This window comes from Plectropomus leopardus, chromosome 12 (genome assembly GCF_008729295.1).
Source record: "Plectropomus leopardus isolate mb chromosome 12, YSFRI_Pleo_2.0, whole genome shotgun sequence".
Lineage (NCBI taxonomy): Eukaryota > Metazoa > Chordata > Actinopteri > Perciformes > Serranidae > Plectropomus > Plectropomus leopardus.
This window is the reverse complement of record NC_056474.1, coordinates 10,396,320-10,419,584: the sequence shown is the minus strand read 5'-3', so window position 1 is coordinate 10,419,584 and position 23,265 is coordinate 10,396,320. Positions and strand designations below refer to the sequence as shown.

Genomic DNA, 23,265 nt, shown 5'->3' with positions numbered 1-23,265 from the left:
GAAAAAAAATCCATTCCCCTCATGTCTACTTGCCTCCAGTCCTCCAAACATGGTTTATGCAAATGAGATGACTATTTGCATAGACATAATTAGGTAATTACAAATCATTTGCCTATGAGCTCAAGCATGTGCACGGACCAGAGATGTTACACGAGTCACATTGTACTGTACCGAGTTAATGAATTGCTGCTGAACAGCAGAGGCATTATGGCATGTGTTGGAACATATGTTGTGTCAGACCTCTTGTTTGAAGACGACAGGTGACATTTTCATAAATCTTAGTTAAACACAAAGAGTGGAGAAAAAAAGATCACACAGTCAATTCACCATTTTCATAACCAGTTTGAAGCAAAACTATATATTACATTATACTGCAAAGCAACAAATGCATTTAAGAAAATAAATGTACAAGACTACATACCAGAAACATAACTGGTCTCAGCATTGTCTTTCTAGACACCAACATACTTCGTAACAATGAAAACCAAGGCTTTACTTATTTGATATATCATGCCAGAGATAAATTCTTGTTAAGGGACTCGACAGGACTACAGAGGAGTAAATGTACTTTTAAGTTCAGTAAACCAGTTTCAATAAAAAGGATTTAATTTAAAGCAAAGATCTCAAAATAAATACCCAAACCCTACCAGTATGCTGGAAGACAAAATACTAAAAGGCCAGTACCAACAGTTTTTAAAAAGGCATTCAACTAAGAAGTTAAAATACGTTCTTGTCAGTATTCTGATTAATGTTAAATGAAAGGAAGTCTCAAAATCTAATTTTGAGTTTTAAAAAAGGATGTGGTGAAAATGAATATATAAATAATTCTATATTTAAAAAATGCAATAAATCTGACTCTGGCCACTTACTTAAAATTCAACCAGGGAAAAGTTCGGATCACCAAAATATAATTTTGGAACCACAGCTGGGACAACCTGATCATTTTTGTCAGAAATATCTGGTTTTGGTTTGACAGTAAGTCAAAAGTAAAAGTCTGTGTCCATAACAACTTTGAGGTAGTAGTTGAACTTAAAAACCTGTTTTGTGCATCAGTAACAGTGAGTGGAAGCTAAAGAATACAGTGTTGAGAAAATAGATAATACAATCTGCATCTTAAATGAATTTACCTCCAGTTCCTGGATAAATGTTTTGTACTCTGATCATTTTTTTATTTATTTGAGTAACTATGGCGCAGTGTTTTCATCACAAATTTATCAATGAGTTATATAGAATTCACTACCACTCTGATCGCCTTCTTCTTAAGGGCAATGTTAGCTGAAGTTCTTCGGCAGTGTGATATTTACACACGTCCTCCATGCCAAAACAAAGCTGACATAATTTGAACTAAACTTTTCTCAAGAACTGTTTTCCCCCCGTGTAGTCTGTATATTTATAAAATACGTGGAGCTTAACAGTTCTGGGATAACGATAAAATACTTTAGATACTAAAAACCCTGTTTAGATTGCCAATGTATGTCAGTAACTCACACCGTGTTGTGTTGAATTTGTGAAGAAAACTTTTAGTCGCATGCCTCCACAGTGAACGAAGAATCCAAAATTTGTGAAAATTATTGATGGAGTAAAAGTGGTCTGTGTTTAACAGCAGCATAACTACATTTAAACATCAGGTTACAAACATCTCTCACATAGCGTGTACTATAATCCAAGTTTCACTTATCCAGTCTTGCATTTCTGCTAAAACAATAGTATTTAAAAGACTTCTGCATAACCACTCTCTTGCACAGACAATTGGCATTTCAGTGGTATTGTCAGTCAGTTCAGATGCACACGCTTGGCCAGGTGCACTGCTTGTATGCAGAAGTGCTTTAAATAGAAAGGTTTTTTTTTTAATCAAAAATACACATTTTTAAATATATTTTTTGGAGTATTTTTATTCTTTTTTTACCAGTTTTCCCCATGAATTAAATGTAAAATGAGACGTGTAATTCATTTACAAATCATCATTTGGGGGGATGAAATATTTCTTTCAGAAACTGTGTGAGTTACCACTAACTGGTCTTTAAATTTGACTCCAACAGAAAAGAAATAAATGTGTTAAAGCATTTATGAGTTTTTGATTTTGAGGCATTGTCAGATAAAACAGCAGCGCGCAGGAGAAATCGTTCGGATGTTGCTGAGTTCAACAGAAGCCCATTTCATTGTGCATTCGTGCTTGGATGGGCCTCGACCACTGAGCTGTGGCGCTGACTTGCAGAAGATTGCACAATCGGCATGTGTGTTTCTTAAGCCCTAATTTCTCATATATTTGTGTTTTCCAGAGCAAGAGGATTCCTTTGAGTTCATCATTGTATCGTTGACGGGTCAAACGTGGAACTTCGAGGCATCTACATATGAGGAGAGGGAGCTGTGGGTCCAAGCCATCGAGAGCCAGATCTTTGCCAGCCTGCAGTCGTGTGAGAGCATAAAGAACAAGGTACAGTGTGAAAGAAAAGAAATATCTGAAGGACTGAGGAGAGAAAATCATCTAATCACAGCATCACCATCATCATCCTACAATTCTGCTGCTTCATTTAAATTCCTCTTTTCCCCTTCTTTCTAACCTTTATTGCGCCCTCACCCTCCCCCGCCCCTCCTCACCCACTTCAAGCTGTCACATGTGGGAGGTTGTCAGACAGGTGCACCGCAGTGTGGGGGATCTCTTATTAGAACTGACAGACATCAGAGATAGAACACGGCTTGTGTCAGCATACTGGGGAGACACGGCCTCATTTTCATATTCATATTTTCCCTCTGCCTCAGTCTTTTCCTAAGACTTTGAAAACCTCTTCCCTCCCTCTCCTCGTTGGTTGTCTATGATTCGAGGTCCAGCTATAATTGTTTGTCTTCTCTTACTCCTGCAGTGATTAGTTCCTGCTGACTTATTCTCCTCCTCGTTTCTTACAGTCTCGGTTAGGCAGCCAAAGTGATGCGATGGCCATTCAGTCCATAAGAAACGTGAGGGGGAACAGCTTCTGTGTGGACTGTGATGCACCCAGTGAGTATAATTCTTTCCCAAAACAGCTGACTTCTCATTCATAAGGGCCTTCTAGAGTGTAAATAAGAGTATATGTATTTCCAATTTTTTGCTCAAATTTGACTTTAATAAAAATATTTGCAAGTTTTAAGTTATCAGACATTGAGTCAGTCGTTCAATTCAGGTCCACTTTGACCCCTTTGTATCTACACAAGTGCATTCATTTTTAGTGTATCATAAGAATTAAATTGATTGGATTTGGGTTTTCCGATCACAATAATCACTGCTATTGTTATTAATTAATGCATACAAAAAAAATCCAAATTTGGGCAAACAGCAGTCACTGTCTCTGTCAGATACACTGTAACACCTTTCATTTGAGGGTTTTCATCACGTTTTCATGCCTCCGCTCCAGTAATAGCTGGGGCTGGAGGCATTATGTTTTTGGGTTGCCTGCGCATAGATACATACAGCTCCAGTTCTGACCTGCAGAGACGGAAACATCACAGAGTTTAAAAGAGAGACTGAATAAAAGTAGCAGACACAAAACAAGAAGTAATGTTAAATTTTCGCAGGTCGCTATGTTCCAGTTAACTAACTGTTGTTTGACGTGTTCGTTATGTTAAATGTGGCACACTAGAAACAACAGCAGAAAGGTAAACTCATTCTTTGGCAATGGGAAAGGAGCCCATTATGTTATTTTTATCACCTCGGTTTTCAACATTTTAGAAACCTGAATATACGTGCTTATTTTGGTTGAAATGGATGTATGTGTGTGCTCAAATGTAGTCAGCCATTTGCACCAGTTTATCTCAAGTTATAAGTGTCAAAGCCAGTATCTAACAACTTTTAAAGAAACTTTCTCTTAGTGCATTTCCTTATTGGCTTCAGGACTCAGCTACAATGGATACTGTTTGTTAAAGTACAGCTAAAAACAAAATCATGAAAATTGCATAATGTGAGACGAACTCGTGTTGTCAGTGCAGATGCTGAAGCTACAAAGGTGCAATTTTACAATCATTCAAATAAAAATTTGGTATAAAGTTATATATATTAGTTAGATTAAAAAATGCTGAGTGATCCTTAAAGAAAGCTTTTCTCCAAGAGAGGTTACCAAGATTTAAAAAAAAAAAATCTTGTGTTCAGACTAATTTATGAAGCTTTTCCTTTGATATAATGATTTCTTATCGTCTCCCCTGCAGACCCAGACTGGGCCAGTCTGAACCTGGGCGCCTTGATGTGCATCGAGTGCTCCGGCATCCACAGAAACTTGGGCACCCACCTGTCTCGTGTCCGCTCCCTGGACCTGGATGACTGGCCGGTGGAGCTCAGCATGGTGATGACGGCCATCGGCAACTCGATGGCCAACAGCGTGTGGGAAGGCGCTTTGGAGGGCTACACCAAGCCAGGCAGCGACAGCACCAGGTTAGCATCCTTCTACAAATAAAGGTGCTGCTTAATGAAGCGGCCAGAGATTATAGAGTGAGGAGGCAGCACCGTCTTCTCTCCATTACCTGCCGTTTATTAGCCACCCACATTTCAGCTCAGGCAGTTCACACCACAAAATGCTCCATAAGAAGCACCAGGGGTCCATAAATGTCAGTCTGCTGAGGCAAGAACGCAGTATTTTATGTTTGAGCATCAATCTGCCCTGTACACATTGATCACAACACCTCTTTTTTTTGGAGTCAGTACTTTGTTTCCATCTATGCCCATCTTTTTTATGATTTCAGGATATATTATCTAATATTTCCACCATAGTCTCTGTCATCTTGTACGTCTCTTCCTCTACTAATCTCACTTGAAAACCATAATTCATGGAAGTTGTGTCGTGTGCGACATTTTTGCACTTCCTTGATAAATGCCCTGACTAGCTCAAAATCAATCAAGTTTGTCACTTGACATGTAAGTGCTAATTAGTAGAAGATATTTTGATCTAAACCACATGTGAAACCAGTCCAAGCCCTTTGTTCCTGTACGATATCAGCGAAGGTTTAAGCCTTTGGAACCTGAACAAATTGGTTTGATTTCTTAAACCCTAAAGGGAAGGCAAGAAGCAACTTAAAAAGACATGGCCCAAAAATCAGCAAAAAAATTGTAAAAAAGTTACAAGAAGAAGAAAACCACAACAAGAAGAAAATAACCACATATATATATATATATATATACACCCTTTTCCCCAGATTTTCAAAAGAAATCAAACCAAACTATTTAGTTTTCAAAGGCTCAAATGATTATGAAAGATGTCTAAACGTGTCACACTCATGTCGATCCAGGTTTCAAAGGTTTAATAGGAAGTAGAAGTGTGGAGTTTTTTTTAGAACTTGCACAATCAAAGTTACTTAACCAAAGTTTTCCTTTTTTACTTTTGAAACTTAATAAGTAGCTTTCCATCTTTTTAATATGTGTCTGTTAAATTATACTTTGACACTTACTGCGCGCTGCCCTGCCTTAACTTATCCCGATGACTCTCCGCTCCCGTTCCTCTGAGGTACCCAGATATCTGGTAGGAGGATTGTTTATCTCTTGGTGACAGGTGAGACCTAGCGTCCCAGTCTGACTAATGACCTGCTGTGTGGCTGTGCAGGTAATTAAGCACACCATTATGGCTAAACCCCACCCCAAGAGCCAGGCCCTCGGGCCTCAAGCTGCCGTGTCACATATCCATCACACAGGGCCGGGTCATCACTCTGTCTGTCACAGCAAAGACTGTCTGCAGGGTCTCCCTGGTGGCATTAGACTGTTTTAACATCACAGCTTTGTAACTTTGTTACAAAAAGTGACAAACCAACAGAGAAATAGAGCTGCTTTCCTTTTTAAACTACTACTGCTGTTTCTGCTGCTGCTGTAATGGTGAAAAAATAATGCAAATATAATTTAAATACTATCTTAATGATGTATTTTGAAAGCAAATGCGTTTGATATATGAGCAGATGCAGCTCATATTGGTTGCATTTTAGCAGTATTAGCAGCAGCTCTGTTTTTGTCCTGTCATGTTTGTTTGTTGACAGGACACCTTGAAAACTTTTTTTATAAAATTTCACTGAAATCTGTCAAAAGTTGGGCCACTGGCCACAGATCAAGGGACTCTTTTAAATTTTTGATTTAGTGGATTGTGAAGCCGTGGTGGAGGTAATTGTTGGCTGAGTGCTTTCTTGTTTAGTCAGCTTGAGACAGTGCTGAAACATTTAGTGGATAAATACAGTACAATAGTTTATGTTTTTTTGTGTGTGTCATTCAATCCGATAAGAGCAGCTGCTGCAGGTGAGTGAAAAGCAAACTTTAAACCCAGCACAATAAATGGTTAAGTTAAACTTTGACTGCACCTGGTGTTCTGCTGCTCCGTTTGTTAAAACACAGAAATCAAGATGTGGTGTCAGATGGTATCATTGTGGTGGGCCACAGCAAATAATTTAATGTGTGAGAAACATTATATTTTTTACTTAACATAATGGGACAGCTTGTCGTGAAATGACAGAGCTTAAACTTAAAATAACTCACAAGGGACACAAACAGTGGTCTCCTGGTTCAAAGTTCTGCGTTTGTTTGACCCATTTCATCCACCCCGACGATCTACATATGCAGACTTTGCCAGTCTTTGTACTACGTCATCTGACTTCCTCCTTTTGTTCCCGTCATATGAGGAAGGCCAGCCTGGAGCACATAGGTCATGTGATCACAGCTTCCTGGCCCATGATGGTTTGGTTACATACAAACTATATTGTATCACTTTTCGGAGGTATGAACAGTATATGAGCACAGCCTGTGTCATGATAGTTTCCTTTTTCTTAGGGACTGAGTCCAGGTTATGGTTTTGATCTTGTGGCATTAAAATTCACGAGACTCACTGTAAAAAGAAAATTTAATAAGTGAGTATCTTAAAATCCACTTCCCTGTTTTTTGTCAATTGGGCAGTCTTAGCCTGTTTTCCAACACAAAATCACAACTGTTCATACAGAAATGGCATTGTGACAGACTTTCATGTGCACAAACTGCAACCATATCAAAAGAAAAGTTCACAAAAATGCTGTTTCACTTTAATAATGAACAGTTTTTCATTGTTTTTTCATTCCAGTGGTAGTCTGAGGCCTTTTCCTCTTGAATCCATCCTGCGCTCTCCGGCCAGTTCAGAACTGAATGATGGCCTACAGTTATTTATTGAATGGTATCTGTGCTAAAGTGCTCCACTGTGGACTTGATGAAAGATTATTGATGTTGATTCCTCTCCCTACCGCTGTCAGTCCCACGTCGCCTCAGGCGGGAAGGTTCTTCATTGTCTAAAAAATCCGATCTTATCCTGCAGCAGCATCTCCATTAGTCTTCACTGTCAAACAATAAATCTCATTTGCAGCATAACTAATCTTCAGACAAAACACAGCAGTTGTAAATATCATATATGGCCACTGGTTATTGAGATGCTGATGATTTTGTTGCTGATAGAACAATGTACCCTTGTGGGTGAAACGTTGGTATCAAATTATTTTTGCTTTATCACGAATGATGAATTACAGCCAGCTTAATGGGATGTATTTTTTTCTTTCTTTCTTTTAACACCATAAATCCTGACCTGACTCTCTTTCTCCTCTTAACTTGAGCGCAGCACATATGAGAAGGTTTTAATTGTGTCACATCTGTGACATGTAGCAGCTTTGTGATGGCACCCAGGCAGGTAGTGCATGGCTCCCAAGTCCCACTAAACATTAGTGACACCTAATCTAAACGATTCAGTAACTACCTGAATATCAACTCAGCGTCTGATTGAATGTCTCCTGCAAGACTAGTTTTACCCTCTTGCATTTTTGAGATTTAACTTAAAAGCATTCATCCACAAGATTGGTTTAGCTTATGATATTCTGGATCGGAGGAGCACAATATATAGATTTGTCGTACGCAGATCTGCACAGCAACATCAGACTGATTGCAGGCTTCATAATAGGAAGCATGCATATATCCAAGCATGTGTGCACATATACTGTATGTGTCACTTGTTTTAGACCTCGCAAAAACGCATGGTTCACTTTCTAATAGAGTTAATGCACATTTTGGATTGCAAGGTTGTAAAAAAAAAAAAAAAAAAATCCCATTCAGTGGTGTCAACTCTTTCTATTTGGTCATAATGCTGTTATAAATGTTTTTAATCCACCAATAAATGCTAATGTCTTTGTCACTTTCTAATAAGCCATCAAGCCTATAGTTTGGTAAGTCATTAATAAATGCTTTTAATCATTAAGGCTCTAATGAGACAGTTTTGCAGTTTTCACCACCACACGCCTCAAATCAGTTTTTTTGTATCAGGCTGTAAACTTGGTGGGCATTTTAACATTCGGGTCTATAGAGATTTACTCTGTTTCGGAGCCAGCCTCTAAAGGCCATTTGATGAACTACAGTTTTTTTCCGCATTGGCTTCATTTTTCAGCCTTGTACGTTGCCACTTGGTGGTGACATTACTAACATCCATAACTTAAAGTGACAGCATTAAATTGTGGTTTTCCATGGGACACAAACAGCATTCGGTGTATGACATGGACTGGTGCTGCTAAAGCACGTTGTGTCTAATTTGGCCCCAAGTCTGCAGTTGTTAGTGTTAATATTTTATTTTTTGTGAGAAGTCAAATATTTCAAACAGCTAAAGGGATTTTTTACAATCTAGCAAACTAAAAGTTATTCTTATCCATGTCTTATAACTGATCTAAAAAGAATTAATGACGTATTAAACATTAATAAAGTCATTAGAAACAATTAATAACCCATTTATAAAGCAGGGCTAATTAAAAAGCAGTACCTTGCTTTGCTATAGCTAAATTCTCAATGATAAATTTGTGTTCATGCTTCATTGTGGCTGCAGTCAGCATATTGGAGGGGAGTTGTTCTTTTAATTAGCACCCGGGAGTCGTCATGTTTTGCACGTCACCTCTAATTGCTTGGCGTGTTCATGATAGAAAACACCACAGACTATTTTGACTGATACCGTGGGGGAAGTCCAAGAGCTAACTTTATTGTCTACTGGCGCACACACACAGTATCAGCGAAGCACACACACATACGCAGACACCAGTTCTCATTTGGGGGAGATGTCCTGGAGCGTGGACGGATGTGGACGGCTATCCCTCACTGACGCGGGCCTCTCACTGTCACCCTCTGTAGGCTCCGCGCCGCCCTCGGCCACAGGCAGGTAATAGCTCTGATGAGAGCCCTCCACTTTGTTTCAGAAATAATTTGCCACTCCTGCCGCCTGCAGGGGCTGCGTGGTAATAAAAATGAATCACACCGCTAACCTCTCCAAACCTGGCCCTGCTGCCTCTTTTAACCCCTTCTGCTCCGGCGTTGGCATCTTTGCTCGCCTTCACAAGCTGTTTTACGTCAATGCTGTGGATGCCATTTGGATTCCTGCTCTAAAATTTGTCCACAGTGGCCTCTGTCTTCCAAGTTATCCCCCAAAACACGGGGCAAAGCTTTGGGGCTACTTACAGGTTAGGAGTGCTGGAACGCCGACTCTCAAAAGAGCTTTTAGAATAGCCGGCCTTGCCAGGAGCCCTGGTGGAGGAAGAGTAATTAATTAAGACAAATGAGCGGCTGGGTCTTCCCATGTCCTCCCTGTCTCTCTCTCTCTTTTCTCTCTCTAAATGAAACCCACAGGTCAGTAATTAGCCCTGTGTGGGAGAAGTGGTACCACGGTCACTAATTGCCCACATGCCACCGAGTTTCAGACCCAGGTAGATAAAGTCTACTTAAACGTGCAATTTAGTCTAATATTATTATAAAATCATAGCATAAAGTTCTTGTCTGAAAGAATAAAAGCTCAGTTCCTGTGACCGAGAATCTGAAATGTATGTCCGTGCAGCAGGCTGCATACATAAGCAGGGCATGTGTTATCGTCCCCTCTGCTTTGTATTGGAGGCGAGGGTTCAGCAGGGGTTAACAGCATGAGCATTTAAGGGTGTTAGTCTTGCTGGCACAAAAACACAGCCACTCCATCATGAGGAGTCTGACAACCTCATTAATGTCACAATATATTCAACTCATCCCTCTGGCTGCCTTCGGCACCCAGATGCTCTCCTGTTGGCCCCTCTATAGAGCTCCGCACAACAACCTTTTGAATTCTGGTCATCTGTTCAGACCGCACTCTGGAAGCGAGGAAAAAAAGGTATTCCACTTGTGAAAATATTTGTCTTAATTCTTTTGCAGCTGTTCTTCTCAGAGTGGAGCATGTCCACACTGTACCCGCTGAACCATAGGGGGCCTTATTTAGCACTTTTGCTGTGGCGTTTACTGTGTTGCTGCTTCATTTCTGGCCCTTAGCAACCTTTGATGCTTTGGGGCCCAGCTTTCTGTCTCTGTTGTGCGCTTTTTTTTCTTTTTTTTTCATCTCTGTAGTTTCCCTCCAAGCCCCCTCTCTGTCTTTCTGCTGCTGTCCCTCTTCCTCGCTCACTGTCTCTTCCCTCCCCTCGGTTTGTGGAAGTGAAGCTGCTGGCTGCATGGGAATCGCTCCCATACAAGTTGCCCACCCCCACTGCGTGGTCTGTTTAGGCTGGTCAAACCCCTCCTCTCCTCCACCACCACCATTTCTCCCCTTCACTGCGTCTATTTGATGTGTCCGCAGTGAATTTGGATCCTCGGGGAAGAGTAGGAGGAGCTCTGGAAGCTTTGATTGTTTAGGAGGACTCAGTGTGTGTTTGAAAGATGGGCGAGTGGTGGGACGGACATCCTCCTCTTCCTATGGGCCAATGCACCTTTATTGCAGGCAGTCAGATTGGTCGTTTCACTGCTGGCTCCGCCCCTGCCGTCTCAGTTTCCCCTTCCCTCCTTATAAATTCCCGTTCGCCTTTTGTCTTTCAGGCTTGACTAATTATCCTTGTTTGTCCCTCTTTATTTGGATTCAGTCATGTGTTCTTGACTCCGTGGGCTGGGTTTAGGAGAATCATTCCGCCATTTGCCACTTAATTAAGTCAGGGTCAGGATCCATTGCTCAACGGAGAGCTGAAAGGACAGAGCTCTAATAGAATTATAAAAGAGGCCTTTCTCTACTGTTAAGGCTGCCTTTATCTAGGTGGGCTTCTGCGTAGGCAAATGAAAGGGGACACCAGCTCTGGACAGGAGCCCATTTCCACTTTGGACTCTGTGAGCATTTTGATGTTTGCTCAAGATTTCTTCCTGCATCAAATCTAATGACAGAAGGCTTTGAAACCTGGATCACCATCACTTTTCTTCTTCTTTTAGATGTGTTTCACAAGTATTTAAATGTTTGAACCCTGAACAAGTTGGCTGATTCTTCCACTTGCACACTTACGCCGTGCCACAAAAGTTTAATGAAGACAACTTTTCAATTCTACTTTGATCTTCATCAGGTCAAAATATTTGAAAAGATGAAACCAAATCAATATTTATACATAATGCACCCCAACGGGATTACAGAGTCTATGGTAGCAGGTGTGTTTAACCATCAGGGTGGTCAAACAACAGACACTTCAATAAATTACACAGGAAATACATAGAAAAAGAACACAGGGAAAGAAGAACAGTGATGTGGAGGCCATATTACAAAACATCAAACATTTCTCAATCGATAAAAACATTAGGCCTATATAAAAAATTTCTATATCAGAATTCATTGTCATATCAGAAAAAAATGTATATTAAAATTCACCATCAGTTTGCATCACCTGTGTTCAAACTTGTTTTAAACTGAGGTTAAGGGAGAACATAAGCAATCTCCAATATAAAAAAGGCACCTTTAACACAGATCATGTTCCACTGAAGGAAAAAAGGTCAAATGCCAATAAAGGAATAAAATCCCAATAAGGGAAGACACACACCTGTTATACGAACAAACATTTATATTAATAAACAACTATATTTCTGTGTCAGAGTCTAGAAAAACAAACAGTAAGTGTCCGGCGGTACTTTATTCCTCATGTTCGCTGTTTTGTGTTAGTCTTGCACCCACGTGATGTGCATATAAATACCCTCTCTCGATTTCTTCCAAAAACATGGGAAAAAGGTGATGAGCAACTTGTTAAGACATATAACTGCAGCTTATAAAGAAATATTAATATAATTTCGTAACAACTTTTTTCAGCTAATTTCATTGTTTGCTTGTTTTTTACTTTATTTTTTTCTGTTGTATTTTTTTGTAAATTTTCAGGCAAATTTCTTCTACTTTTTACTAACTTAATGCTAAGCTTTATTTGTTTCTGATTTCCTTTTCAATCATGATTTTTATTGTTTCCTTAATAAGAGAATAACAGTTTATAGAAAACTAAACCGTAACAAATAGAGTTACATTCAATATACAGTACATATAATGACAGATGACATGATGGTAAAAGTATTTAAAGAACAAACTACTCATAAAAAAGAAAGAGAATTAAAATTAAAAACAATTTTTAAAAAAAAAGAAAAGAATGAATAGATAAGATACATCCCTGTGATCCCACCCCCACATTAGTTCACCTGCACAGGATAGATACAGTGTGCGTATTGTGTGTATAAGGTCACTTTAAGGCACATTTATCAAAATATAAAAATCAATCGGTAAATATACATTTAAATATACTGTATGTTTACTGTATATAATAAATTAAAATATATAAAAAATCACAAGGAAAAAAATGAATACAAGTTCAGTTAAATGTTAGACAAAGTCAAAATAATGTAAATAATGGCTGCATCAAAATTATTCTTTCTTAGGTTGCTCATTGCTTTCTTTCCATGTTTTTAAAAGAAATTAAGCATATTTGCTCAGTTTTCAAAGGGTTAAACAATTATTATCAGCTGTGAACGATGAAGGGAGTTTGCAGTAAAGCAAGTGCGGCTTGTTTTTACTTGTAAGAGACACAGGCATTTTTATTGGGAACTTTGAGCTCCCCTCTGTCCCCTCAGCAACAGAGAAATTTAGAACAAGTATGTGCTCAGGCCAGGGTGGGGAAATCGGTGTCTGTTGGTGCCCGGTGTGTGTGCGTGTGTGTGTGTGTGTGTGTGTGTGTGTGTGTGTGTGTGTGTATCAGAGTAGCCATCGGTTCAGTTTCCTAAATATCCCCCCATGCTGTGAAAATTCACTCTCCTTTCCCTTTCCATCTCCCCTCCCACTCTGTCCTGGCGCTTTGACATGCTAAATCTGCTGATTTTATTTTTCTTCCTCCTGCGGTGAGGAAGTGTCCTTTTCAAGGGTCTCAGTTTCCCCCCTGACTGTCTAAACCCTACCTCTGTTTGGATTGTTTTTCTATTTCAAACAAAAGACAGAGGCAGGATTACCATTTCACTTCCTTTCACACTCTGTCTTTCAAGTGGGCAGCAGTTTAGGGATTTTTAAAACCACTGCCCCGGCTGCTTTAGCTTTTATTTTTTGGGGTATAAAGAGCCGTGGTTGAATTCAGAGCTCAGCATCAGCGGTGAGCGAGGCCTTTTTTTTCCCCCTGCAGGTCTTTGGGGCTGATTTCGAAGCGGAGGCTAACAAAGTGTCCTCGGGGCTCCTTTCTGAGATGTTGACGTCTTCTTAATGGCTCTCCTCAGCCTTTTTGTTTCACATCTTGGTGCTAACTTTCTGCCTCATTTAGCTCATATCAATTCACTGGGCTACACAGATTCAGCATCTCATTCATGGTCCTGCTTTCTGAGACAAACTTTGGACAACAGCTCGACAGTGATTGCTTTTAACCAGATTTTTTTAGAGGGTTGTAGATTTTTTTTGCCTTAAGGATTACGAAAGAGTTTTCAGATACTTTATCCTCTTTGGCATTAAAAAAAAAGACTTGTTTTCAAAGAGTCCACCGGAAATAAGAGGGGAGGGCAGGACGGCCCCTTCCTGTTCGGAGCAGTCCGCTGCTTCTAAGGCCAATTGATTTGCTAACAGGCTTGTCCGCACATAATGACTGAGTAGGGATTGATGGAGGTCTTACACCATAAAACTCCAAGCTACTGCAATTGCCTGCCATTAGGGCTGTATTGTTGCTCACATAATACCCTTAAGAAAAGATTTTCTTATGTTAGAGTGAGGACTTTCTCCTCCACTTTTTCCTCCAGGTCATAACAAAAATGCACCCATATGCTTATAGACTCAGCAGCTTTGAGTGGATATTTTAAGATGTGAGTTTAGTTGCTTTATGAGCTTCCAATGGCATTTTGCAGTTAATCAATCTGTGCTGATAAAGAGCCGCACCTCTTCCATCACATCCTTAACTCCTGTAGTTAGGGCCGATGCCAGGCTGCTCTGTGTAAGACGGACTGCGCTGTGAAGTGAGCCTGGCAGCTGACATATGAGTCTGAAAATGGTTGCTGTCTGTGGTAAGTTGGCAGCCTTGACACTTCGCTGCTAAGGTCGTAATAAAGGAGAGTGACTAATGTTGAACGGGTTACTATTGTTGAAACTGCTGCTGTAAGTGAAAATTAGCTATTTGGGGATTTAGTCAGGTTCAGTTTACACAAATGACAGAAGAATTTATTTTTTCATCCATTGTGGCTTGAGATCAGGGATACTCAACTTGATTTGCCCAGTGAAAACTTTTGCAAAATGACCGGAGACAGGGCATTGACACATTATTAATTAATGAATAAATAATTAGCCTTAATTTGTGTTGTTTTTACAAATATTTTCTACTTATTTTGCCTTTTTTAATGCACTCTGGCACCTTCATTACACTAAAAGTACAAAAAACAATTCCCAGAGTGAGTCATTTCATTTTCATTGTGAATGGGAAAATGGTTGGCGGGCAAAAATTGTCCCACAGGCCAAAGTATCACTGCCCTAGATAGTCGGGCTGGACCCACCTCTTAATTATATCAGTTGAATGAGATTTGGCTGTTAAAAATGAATATTTGACCCCAGGGTGGCAGTGACGTTCCCATAATATTAGAAACAAGCCAGGTTAGCCCTGTAAGCTTATGCATGCTAACTACACGAAAACAAAAACTCAAGGTTGAATGAGTCAAATAAAACCAAATGTGCCTGTGGATAAATGCTACCAATGTAAATTGGACTAATCAACTCTTTTATATATATTTATTGGTTTAATGTGTAGATATGATGCTCTGTTGCTCATCTGAAAGGTTAATTTTTGGAAATTAAGTTGCATCATTTGTCGTCACTGTGATTGTGATCAAATTTGAAGTGATGTCAGTTTGAACTTGCTGCTAAGCCTCGGCCCGTTGATGGAGAGTCCCACGAGGGCCTTGTCACTCCAGCCGGCGTCGACGCTTGAACTTATCCGTACAAACCCTCTCCTCTCTGTCACTCACCCACAAATCCAAACAACAGACTCTTTCTGCTCCCCTTATCACACCGGCTGACAGGGTCATGGGGTTAGTGCCACACTGGGCATGCTCAGTCATTCACATATTGATATTGATTTTTTTTTTTTCTTTCTTATTTGGACAGTTTGTATGTGGGTAGAGAATGAAACGGGACGGGCAGGGGGGGGGGTCAAGATGGACAGCAATAGATAGAATTAAGCCTGGCGATAGAGGACGGAGCCTCCCCTCAGCCTCTATTCTCTGCTGTGTGCTGGAGTGAAGGAGCCCCACATCCCACCGTCCCTCTCTGGCTGCCATTCAGCCCCATCGATCTGACTCAGGGCCCAGCCACCCCAAGGGAGACCGGGGCTCCGAGACACACTGCCTCTTTTGTGGAGGGGATCCACCAGTTCAGACTGACAGCCGACAGCGCTGATAAAAAATACGTCCCCCTTCTTCCTGTATTGTCAGCGGCAGACATGCTGTTCAAGATGTGTAACCTTTAGAAAGCTGGCCAGGCTCTAACCGCCTTGCTGTCGACCTTAATCACTCGAAAGTGGAATATTGCCCAAAGCGTCACAGCCTTTGGCATTCTTTCATCTCTGCAGCCAATCTGTATTATTTCCTACTGTGATAGTGGAGGCCAGTGGATGTCCTGTGCTCTGATCATTTGGAAACGTCACTTTAGTGAGTCTCTCAGGTTAATTACAATAATGCTTCCCTTGTGTGTCTACAGTCTATCCCAGTGATTCTCAACTTAGGGGCCGCGGACCAAATCTGGCCCCAGATAGGTTGCCGGGTGGCCTTCCAACCATTATCTAATTCACAATAAAAATAAAGTTATTCATACTGGGAATTGTTTTTGTACTTTTAGTATAAATAAGGTGCCAGAGTGCATAAAACAGGATTAAAATAGAGCTTGTTGATCAAAAAGTGCCAGTGAAGGATCCCCCGCACCCCCCTGATAGAGGTCCTAGCTAAACCCCATGTCCTAAAATCCAAGAAATGCCCTGAAATCCTAGCAATGTCCTAAAATCTTAGATACATCCTAAAATCCCAGAAATGTCCTAAAATCGTAGAAACATCCCAAAGTCCCAGAAATGTCCCACAGTTCTAGAAATGTCCAACAGTCCTAGAAATGTCCAGAAGTCCTAGAAATGTCCTAAAATCTTAGAAGCAGCCTAAAATCCAATAAATGTCCAAGAATCCTTGAAACATGCTAAGACCGGAAAAACATCCTGAAATTCTAGAAACGTCCTAAAGTCCTAGAAATATCGTAAAATCCTAGAAATATCCCCCAGGGTGCCCGGTGGCTCAATGGATAAAGCGGGTGCCCTATGTACAGAGGCTGTGTCCTCGCATGTGCTCGCACGGCCGCATATTCGATTCTGGCCTTAGTCCTTTGCTCCTCCCCTTTCACACTTGCTCTGTCCTATCCATTAAAGGCATAAAAAGCCTTATAAATAATCTTAAAAAAAAGAAAAGAAATCAAAAATCCAAGAAATGTCCTATAATCCTAGAAACTTGTATGGGGCTGCTGTGACTGGCCCCTAGGCTCCTGTCACTTTGCAAAAGTGTCCCCCAAGTAAAGCATCTTCAGCATCCCCGCTCTTCCCTTTTTCTCGTGACTTATGAGATTTGTGTTAAAAGTTCTTAAACTTCGGTGCTTAATTAATCATAGCTGTGTTTCACCCTGGCTGACCTGCTCTGTGTCTGTCATTCCCGTCTCTCCAGGGAGGAGAAGGAGCGCTGGATCCGAGCCAAGTACGAGCAGAAGCTGTTCCTGGTGGGGCTGCCCCAGTCAGATGTGCCCCTGGGGCAGCAGCTGCTTCGGGCGGTGGTGGAGGATGACCTGAGGTTGGTGGTGGTGCTGCTGGCCCACGGCACCAAGGAGGAGGTTAACGAGACCTACGGGGACGGAGACGGACGCACCGCTCTGCACCTCTCTTGCGCAATGGCAAACGTGGTCATCACACAGCTGCTCATCTGGGTGGGTTGATTCCTGTGGCTTTGAGGTGGATGAACGTTATTGTCGGGATTTATTGTGATTGAGGAGTTTAAGTGTGTAAAGAAGGACCTCCCGACAACCAGAAAACCTTTCCAGATGTGCCAGTTTCTCAACACAAGTCCCCTCCTACAGAACCCTCTAAAAGATTTTATTATTTGGAATTTTATTTTTCATAGTTATCTTTTCAAGTTTTATTGAAGTGTAGATATAACTGCCTAACTAAATGAAATCTAACTAAAATAAGTGTCTCAGCTACAATTAGTATTAGATAACAAACTTCTTTACAAGAAACGTCTCAGGAAAGTGTTGATAATATACGGACCCATAAACCTTTTACCATTAACCAGTAACCATTACCTGTTCCAACAATACACAGATCATTGTTGTAAACAAAGGAATCTTGTGACAAACACAGCGCTAAAAAATGTTTCTGGTTGTAGAAAGTAAAGTGAGAAAAAAAAGAGTAAGATTAAAGGGAAACTCAAAAAATAACTCCAAATACAGAGAGATTGCTTTGAATTTAGGATATTTAAAATCCCATTTTCACATTGGAAAGCCTGGGAGTTCCCCAAAGTATGTAAAATTTAATATCTGATCTGCCTCATTTTCTCCGACAGTACGGTGTGGACGTGAAGAGTCGGGACGCTCGTGGCCAGACCTCGTTGTCCTACGCCCGGCGCGCTGGCAGCCAGGAGTGCGCGGACATCTTGCTTCAGCACGGTTGCCCCAACGACACAAGTAGCCTGACGTCCGTGCCCACACCCAACATGAGCCGCCGCAACCCCAATCCCAACATCAACAACAACAACGCCCAGTGTGAGCTCAACCGCAGCATCAGCATTATGTAGGAGCCAGAGAGCAAACACACGAACTTCCCCGAACCCGCTCCTGTCTGTTCCCAGTACTTCCTCCTCTGTTTCACACTGTGTAACCCAGAATCAGAACCAACAGAGAGAAACCAGGAGCCATGGACACATTGTTTATATTCCACCGAACAAAGTCGGTGTTTGGGGTTCGGACATTGTACATTGTTTGTTTTATATTATTATTTTTTATTTGTTAAACTCATTCAGTCTTGGTCTGAAACGATCACGATCAGCTTTAAGCTTTTTGTTTTTTAAGCGCCAACCAAACAAATGACTTACTTTGGCATTCATACCTTCCCCACGAAAAGCATTTCCTTAATGCTCCAACATTTCCTTTTATGTCTTCCCCTTCTGCGACATGAACTGATTTTATAACGAGCCTGAGATGAGCAACTTCCTTCAAATTTCCAAGCCTAAGCATAATAACATAAAACTGTGAGGAATAGTTTCACAAGTGACAAAAAAGAAACACTGATGTGGGCAAAGAAACTAAATCTTCCATGATCTCGGTGGCTGTTGCAGCTTTTAGTAATGATGCATGTCTTCACCACAGCTATCAAACTCTTGACATACTATTCATATACAAAGGCAAAGCAATTATAGTTGAAGAGTCCAAATGATTTAGATACTTAATTCACAGGAAAATGGGTTAGGATCATCATAAAGGAGCTGATTGCTGAATTCCTATCGGCTGAAAGTGAGTCATTTCCTTCGCCACCCTTATCGTGATCCTCCAGTAAAAGTGTCTGTGACTACAAAGGAATTAAGGGGCATGATGTTTTATGACCATCGAGCCACGCGGCTTTGTGAGCGTGCCTCTTCAATCAGAATTCATTCAAATTCAAACCTTTGATTGAAACAGTAGAATCACACCATTAATGACGTCTTTGTTGGAGTAGTTTTCCGATTGACCAGATTGTGTTGATAATTGTTTGACACAGATACTATCTGTTCACCTCCTGTGGCCAAAGGCTGTAGTAATCGGTACTCTCAAGAGCATTTCCTCTTTTGTTGCTGTGAAATACATATATAGTACTGTGTATGTGCCTCCGTACATTAACCGTACAACACGTGTGTGCTTACGTCTTTTCGTCCGTGACCGTGTTCAGCAGAGAGCGACTGGGCATTTCTGTTCATATACATTGGAGAGAGGACACTGGAGAGAAGACGCTTAGAGTGAAGATTTAGGAACATAACTGTGTTTTAATGTACAGACCCCTGTAAAAAGTAGTTCTTGTTCCTTCACCTTATTCCTTATAAGAACTTACTCTGAAGTTTTAGAATCGAAAAAAAATCCTTAAGTGTCAGCCTGAAAGTAGGGAGTTAACAGAATGCATTTAATTGACTGAAGCGAGAAAGAAAATGAGCAAGGAGGTTCATAGAGGGAAGTATACTTAGTTCGACTCTCTTTGCATTAATACAAATGTACAGTATTCCATTGACATGATAATTCATTTATAGTAAAGGTAAGAAATTAATTCAGGTGGCACGAAGTCTACAGTGTACTTTCCCTTTTATTCAACTGCCATTTTTAAGGTTTTAAACCATTTTGATTTTATGCGTTTACAAAGGCAGGATGTATATGTTTACAGAGCAAGTTCTTAACATTTTGTATCTTCGGGATTCTGTTGTTGCTTTACAGCGTTCCTGTTTTCAGAGCCCCATGGTGTATGAATATGTGATCAAAAGAGGATGTAAGTCAAGAGAGGGATATGAGGAGTAGTTTGACATATTTGTGAATACATTTTTTTTTTGCTGTCTTGATCAGAAGATTGATGCCAGTCTCTTGTCTGTGTGTTTGGTATGGAGCTGGAGGCAAGAGGCGATCACCCTAAAAAAACATTATCCTGGCTACAAGGTTAGTTATACCACGTAGCTCCTTCAAAAAACTGTTATTTTAAAATTTCTTTTTTGTATTAAAAAAACAAGATTTATCATTTTAATTTGTAAGATCAGGATCAGGTCCCCAGGAAGTGTGGCACACTTTTGATGACAATTTTTCGTAGTGACCAAACAGTGTAATTACATCCGTCATGTGTTGCCAAAAACATTTTTTGCAATAGATTTACATGGCAGAAGAGACATCTGAAAATCTGTGAAATCAGATACATTTTTTGAGGGCCAAAAAAAGGGGTTTGTTCCATCATCAGGATTTGATCCATTCAGTACGATAACATTTTGAAAGACTAAAAGGGACGCACAATTGAATAATTTTATTCCCATTCAAGTTAGTGGAGCGCCGAAGTCTCCAATGTGCCTTCTCTACAGGCCACACAGTGCAGAAGGAGTGACGATCATTAGGGTAATTTTACAAGCGGCAGTTGGATTTTTTGGGGGCTTTGTGCACCACTGAGTAACTTTCATAGGAACTAACAGAACCCTACCTCCAATGCTGTGTCCAGTTATCTTTAGGCATTCATGCTCTAGAGCTGCTGGTAGGCAGATTTTGAATTTATGGTGCGAGCCAGGCCTGAATTTAGCCATGACAAAACGTAGCAAAACTTTAAATGGAAACTGTGCTGCATCGAACGTCCTTTTGTGTTAAGGCTCAGACAAACTTTCCACATTGGACGTCCGGTGACAGCTGCGGTCAAGCACATGCAGTTGTGTTCATAGTACAATTGGCGGTCCATGTCAGCCCCAGGCAATAAACACAAGGGCTTAGGATCCTTCTACTGCCAACATCAGGTTAAAGAGAAACTTAATGATGCTGCGTGTGAATGTCTGTCAGATATCCAACTTAAAACTAACTTTACGGTAGAAAGGCAGCTGTGGCTGCTTCAACTGCAGTGTTTTGAACTGGAAATAAGTGTTGAACAAGAGATTGGAGCATGCACAGTTGCCACGGTTTCTATTCCTACAGTCTGTGCTGTCACATAAAATGGGCTACATGTGGACCCAAGCGGGCCCTCGTGGACTTGGCTGAATTATGACTTTAACATCACACAGACCAATTTGGACCCATGCACAGACGCTATGCATTGGCCTTTATGCTAAATACGTCCTGGTTTAATTCAGTAAAATTCAAGAAAAATTAACAGGGCATTATTGGCATTTGAAATATATGTTTACATTACCAAAGCAAGTGTGTAACATAAAAACAAAAATTACACATACAGTAGGTAAAGTTATATTAGAATTTGGTTTATATACTTGTCGCTGCCACTGCAAAACAGTGCGCGACCTTTTCATATTGAACTTGCTCCCCACTAATCATGTCCCCCTGCTTCCTGTCTTTTTGCTAGCTAAGCTAAGCTAACAGCCTCCTTGCTCTAGTGCCATGCTTTACACAAAGACATGAGAGTGGTACCAATCGCCTTATCTGACTCTCAGCACATAAGCATTTTCCAAAATGTCCAACTATTTCTTCATAACATCCCAAAACCGACCACAAATTCAACTCGCTACCTTCAAATATTACTCGTACTGTACAGTGGTACTGGCCTTATTTCTGATTTTTACTTGACCAACTTATTTCAGTGAGAACATTTCTGTGTCCGAGGGGAGTTTAATGTGTATAGTGATTACCTGAAACCTTATTTACATACTGTAGATTATTAAAAAAAAATACACGAGAAACCTGCCTGTTTTCCCCCCAGACACAACATATGAACAAGTGTACATATTAGCTTAATGCTTTTATCTGAAGACGAGCTCCTCCCAGAGAAACACACTAAATTGGTTTTAGGTCAACGGTCCCCTTTGACCCATGAACCATATTTTGATATGTTGTTTTTTGTTTCTTCTTAGGCATATTTTTAAGGTACTTCTGTTTGGTCTCGACATTAACCGGCCATCTTTGGTACTTGTGTATAATGATGTACATTTGACATATTTATAATGCAGTTTGTAAATATCTTTTTCTTTTTTTTTGTTTTTGTTCAAGTTAATTTTCCTATTGTAATTCCTTTTACGTTCAGAACGTGAAACAAAGCAAAAGCTAAAGAGTAACTTGTTGTATGCTTGGATGCTTGGCTGACTGTTGACCTATTAATAAACACTCAAATAAAACGAAGTAGCCTTCCCTGCATTTGGGGAAAGCGACGCATTTGTCTGGTGTGTGTGTTGCTCATCCATCATCCATCACGCCTGCTGCTTCCGTGCATGACCTGCTGATGAGGTGAGCATCTCTTTCAAAATAAAAGTCTCACTATCGCTTCAACAAGCGCTGCCATTTCATGTTCTTCCCTTTTACATGGTCCTTCATCAAACCCACTGAAGAAAGTTCACTGCAGCAGTCCGGATTATGTGTCCGACAACTCAACCAAGCAGGTCTTGAGGTAAGTAAAGCAACCTCTTTCCACTTCCTGCTTGTTGGACCCCCAACAGTTTGGTGAAAGAGGATTAAGATAAAGAGCTGGGCTTAGTGTCAGGCAGCACAACACTGTGGTGAAAAAGTAAAAGGTCTAAAGTGTTGAGAGGAGTCGAGCCCTCACTAATCCACTTCTTATTTCCTGCTAATCTCGTCTCAGCATATCTTCATCCCCTTCCTCTCTGCTGGCCGGCTTTGTTCGGGCTTCATCACCTGGTTTCTCTTTCCTCTTCCTCCCTCAGCGCTGGCTTGACATGGAGCCACAATGCTCTAAATCACATTTAAAGGCTCGGAAAACTTATTCTCTTAATCAGCTTTCTTACTATGGGTTCCTGCGTGAGCAAGACACGGTTTTGTTGAATTCTCCTCTCACTGCTGAAGTGGACAAGGCTCATTTTTAAGGTGTATGTTTGGGCTTTTTGCCTTTATTATAGGACAACTTCAGAGTGACAGGAAAGGGGGCAGTGAGAAGAACGATGGCACGCAGCAAAAGGGCCACAAGTTGGAATTGAACCCAGGCCGCTGTAAGGACTCAGCTTATGGGACGCACAATTTACCAGGTGAGCAAGAGGTAATTTAGAGGAAGGTGATGTTGCATATCCCTTCGCCAATTAGTCATATATTTGAATCTGAATCTAATAATGATTTATTGGTTGTTTGATTACTGTCAGTCAACCCACAAACTGACTTATTGTAGCAGATTGCCTGCGTTTATGCAAGTTAAACTATTGATAAAAAATGTTTTTTAAAGATGTACAATACACACTGTAAAATCTGGTAAATTGATTTTGAAAAAGGAAAGTGAACATAGCTACTAATCTTAATTTACGTTTGCTTTATGTCCAATTTCTCAGTGTACTTAAAATGTAGCTGCATTTAC

The 23,265-nt window shown here is 40.6% G+C and overlaps 1 protein-coding gene across 2 annotated transcripts in view; it reads left to right on the top strand.

Annotated features, from left to right (window-relative positions):
- The window catches only part of agap3 (ArfGAP with GTPase domain, ankyrin repeat and PH domain 3), a 167,326-nt gene extending 145,209 nt beyond the window's left edge, over nucleotides 1–22,117 (top strand). For both annotated transcript variants that reach the window (XM_042498498.1, XM_042498497.1), the window contains exons 14-18: nucleotides 2,280–2,434; nucleotides 2,905–2,995; nucleotides 4,177–4,399; nucleotides 16,934–17,189; nucleotides 17,825–22,117. In XM_042498498.1, the coding sequence (XP_042354432.1) occupies nucleotides 2,280–2,434; nucleotides 2,905–2,995; nucleotides 4,177–4,399; nucleotides 16,934–17,189; nucleotides 17,825–18,055 (956 nt within the window). In that variant the 3' untranslated portion in view covers nucleotides 18,056–22,117. The remainder of the gene's footprint in view (nucleotides 1–2,279; nucleotides 2,435–2,904; nucleotides 2,996–4,176; nucleotides 4,400–16,933; nucleotides 17,190–17,824) is intronic.
- The last annotated feature ends 1,148 nt before the right edge of the window (nucleotides 22,118–23,265 follow it).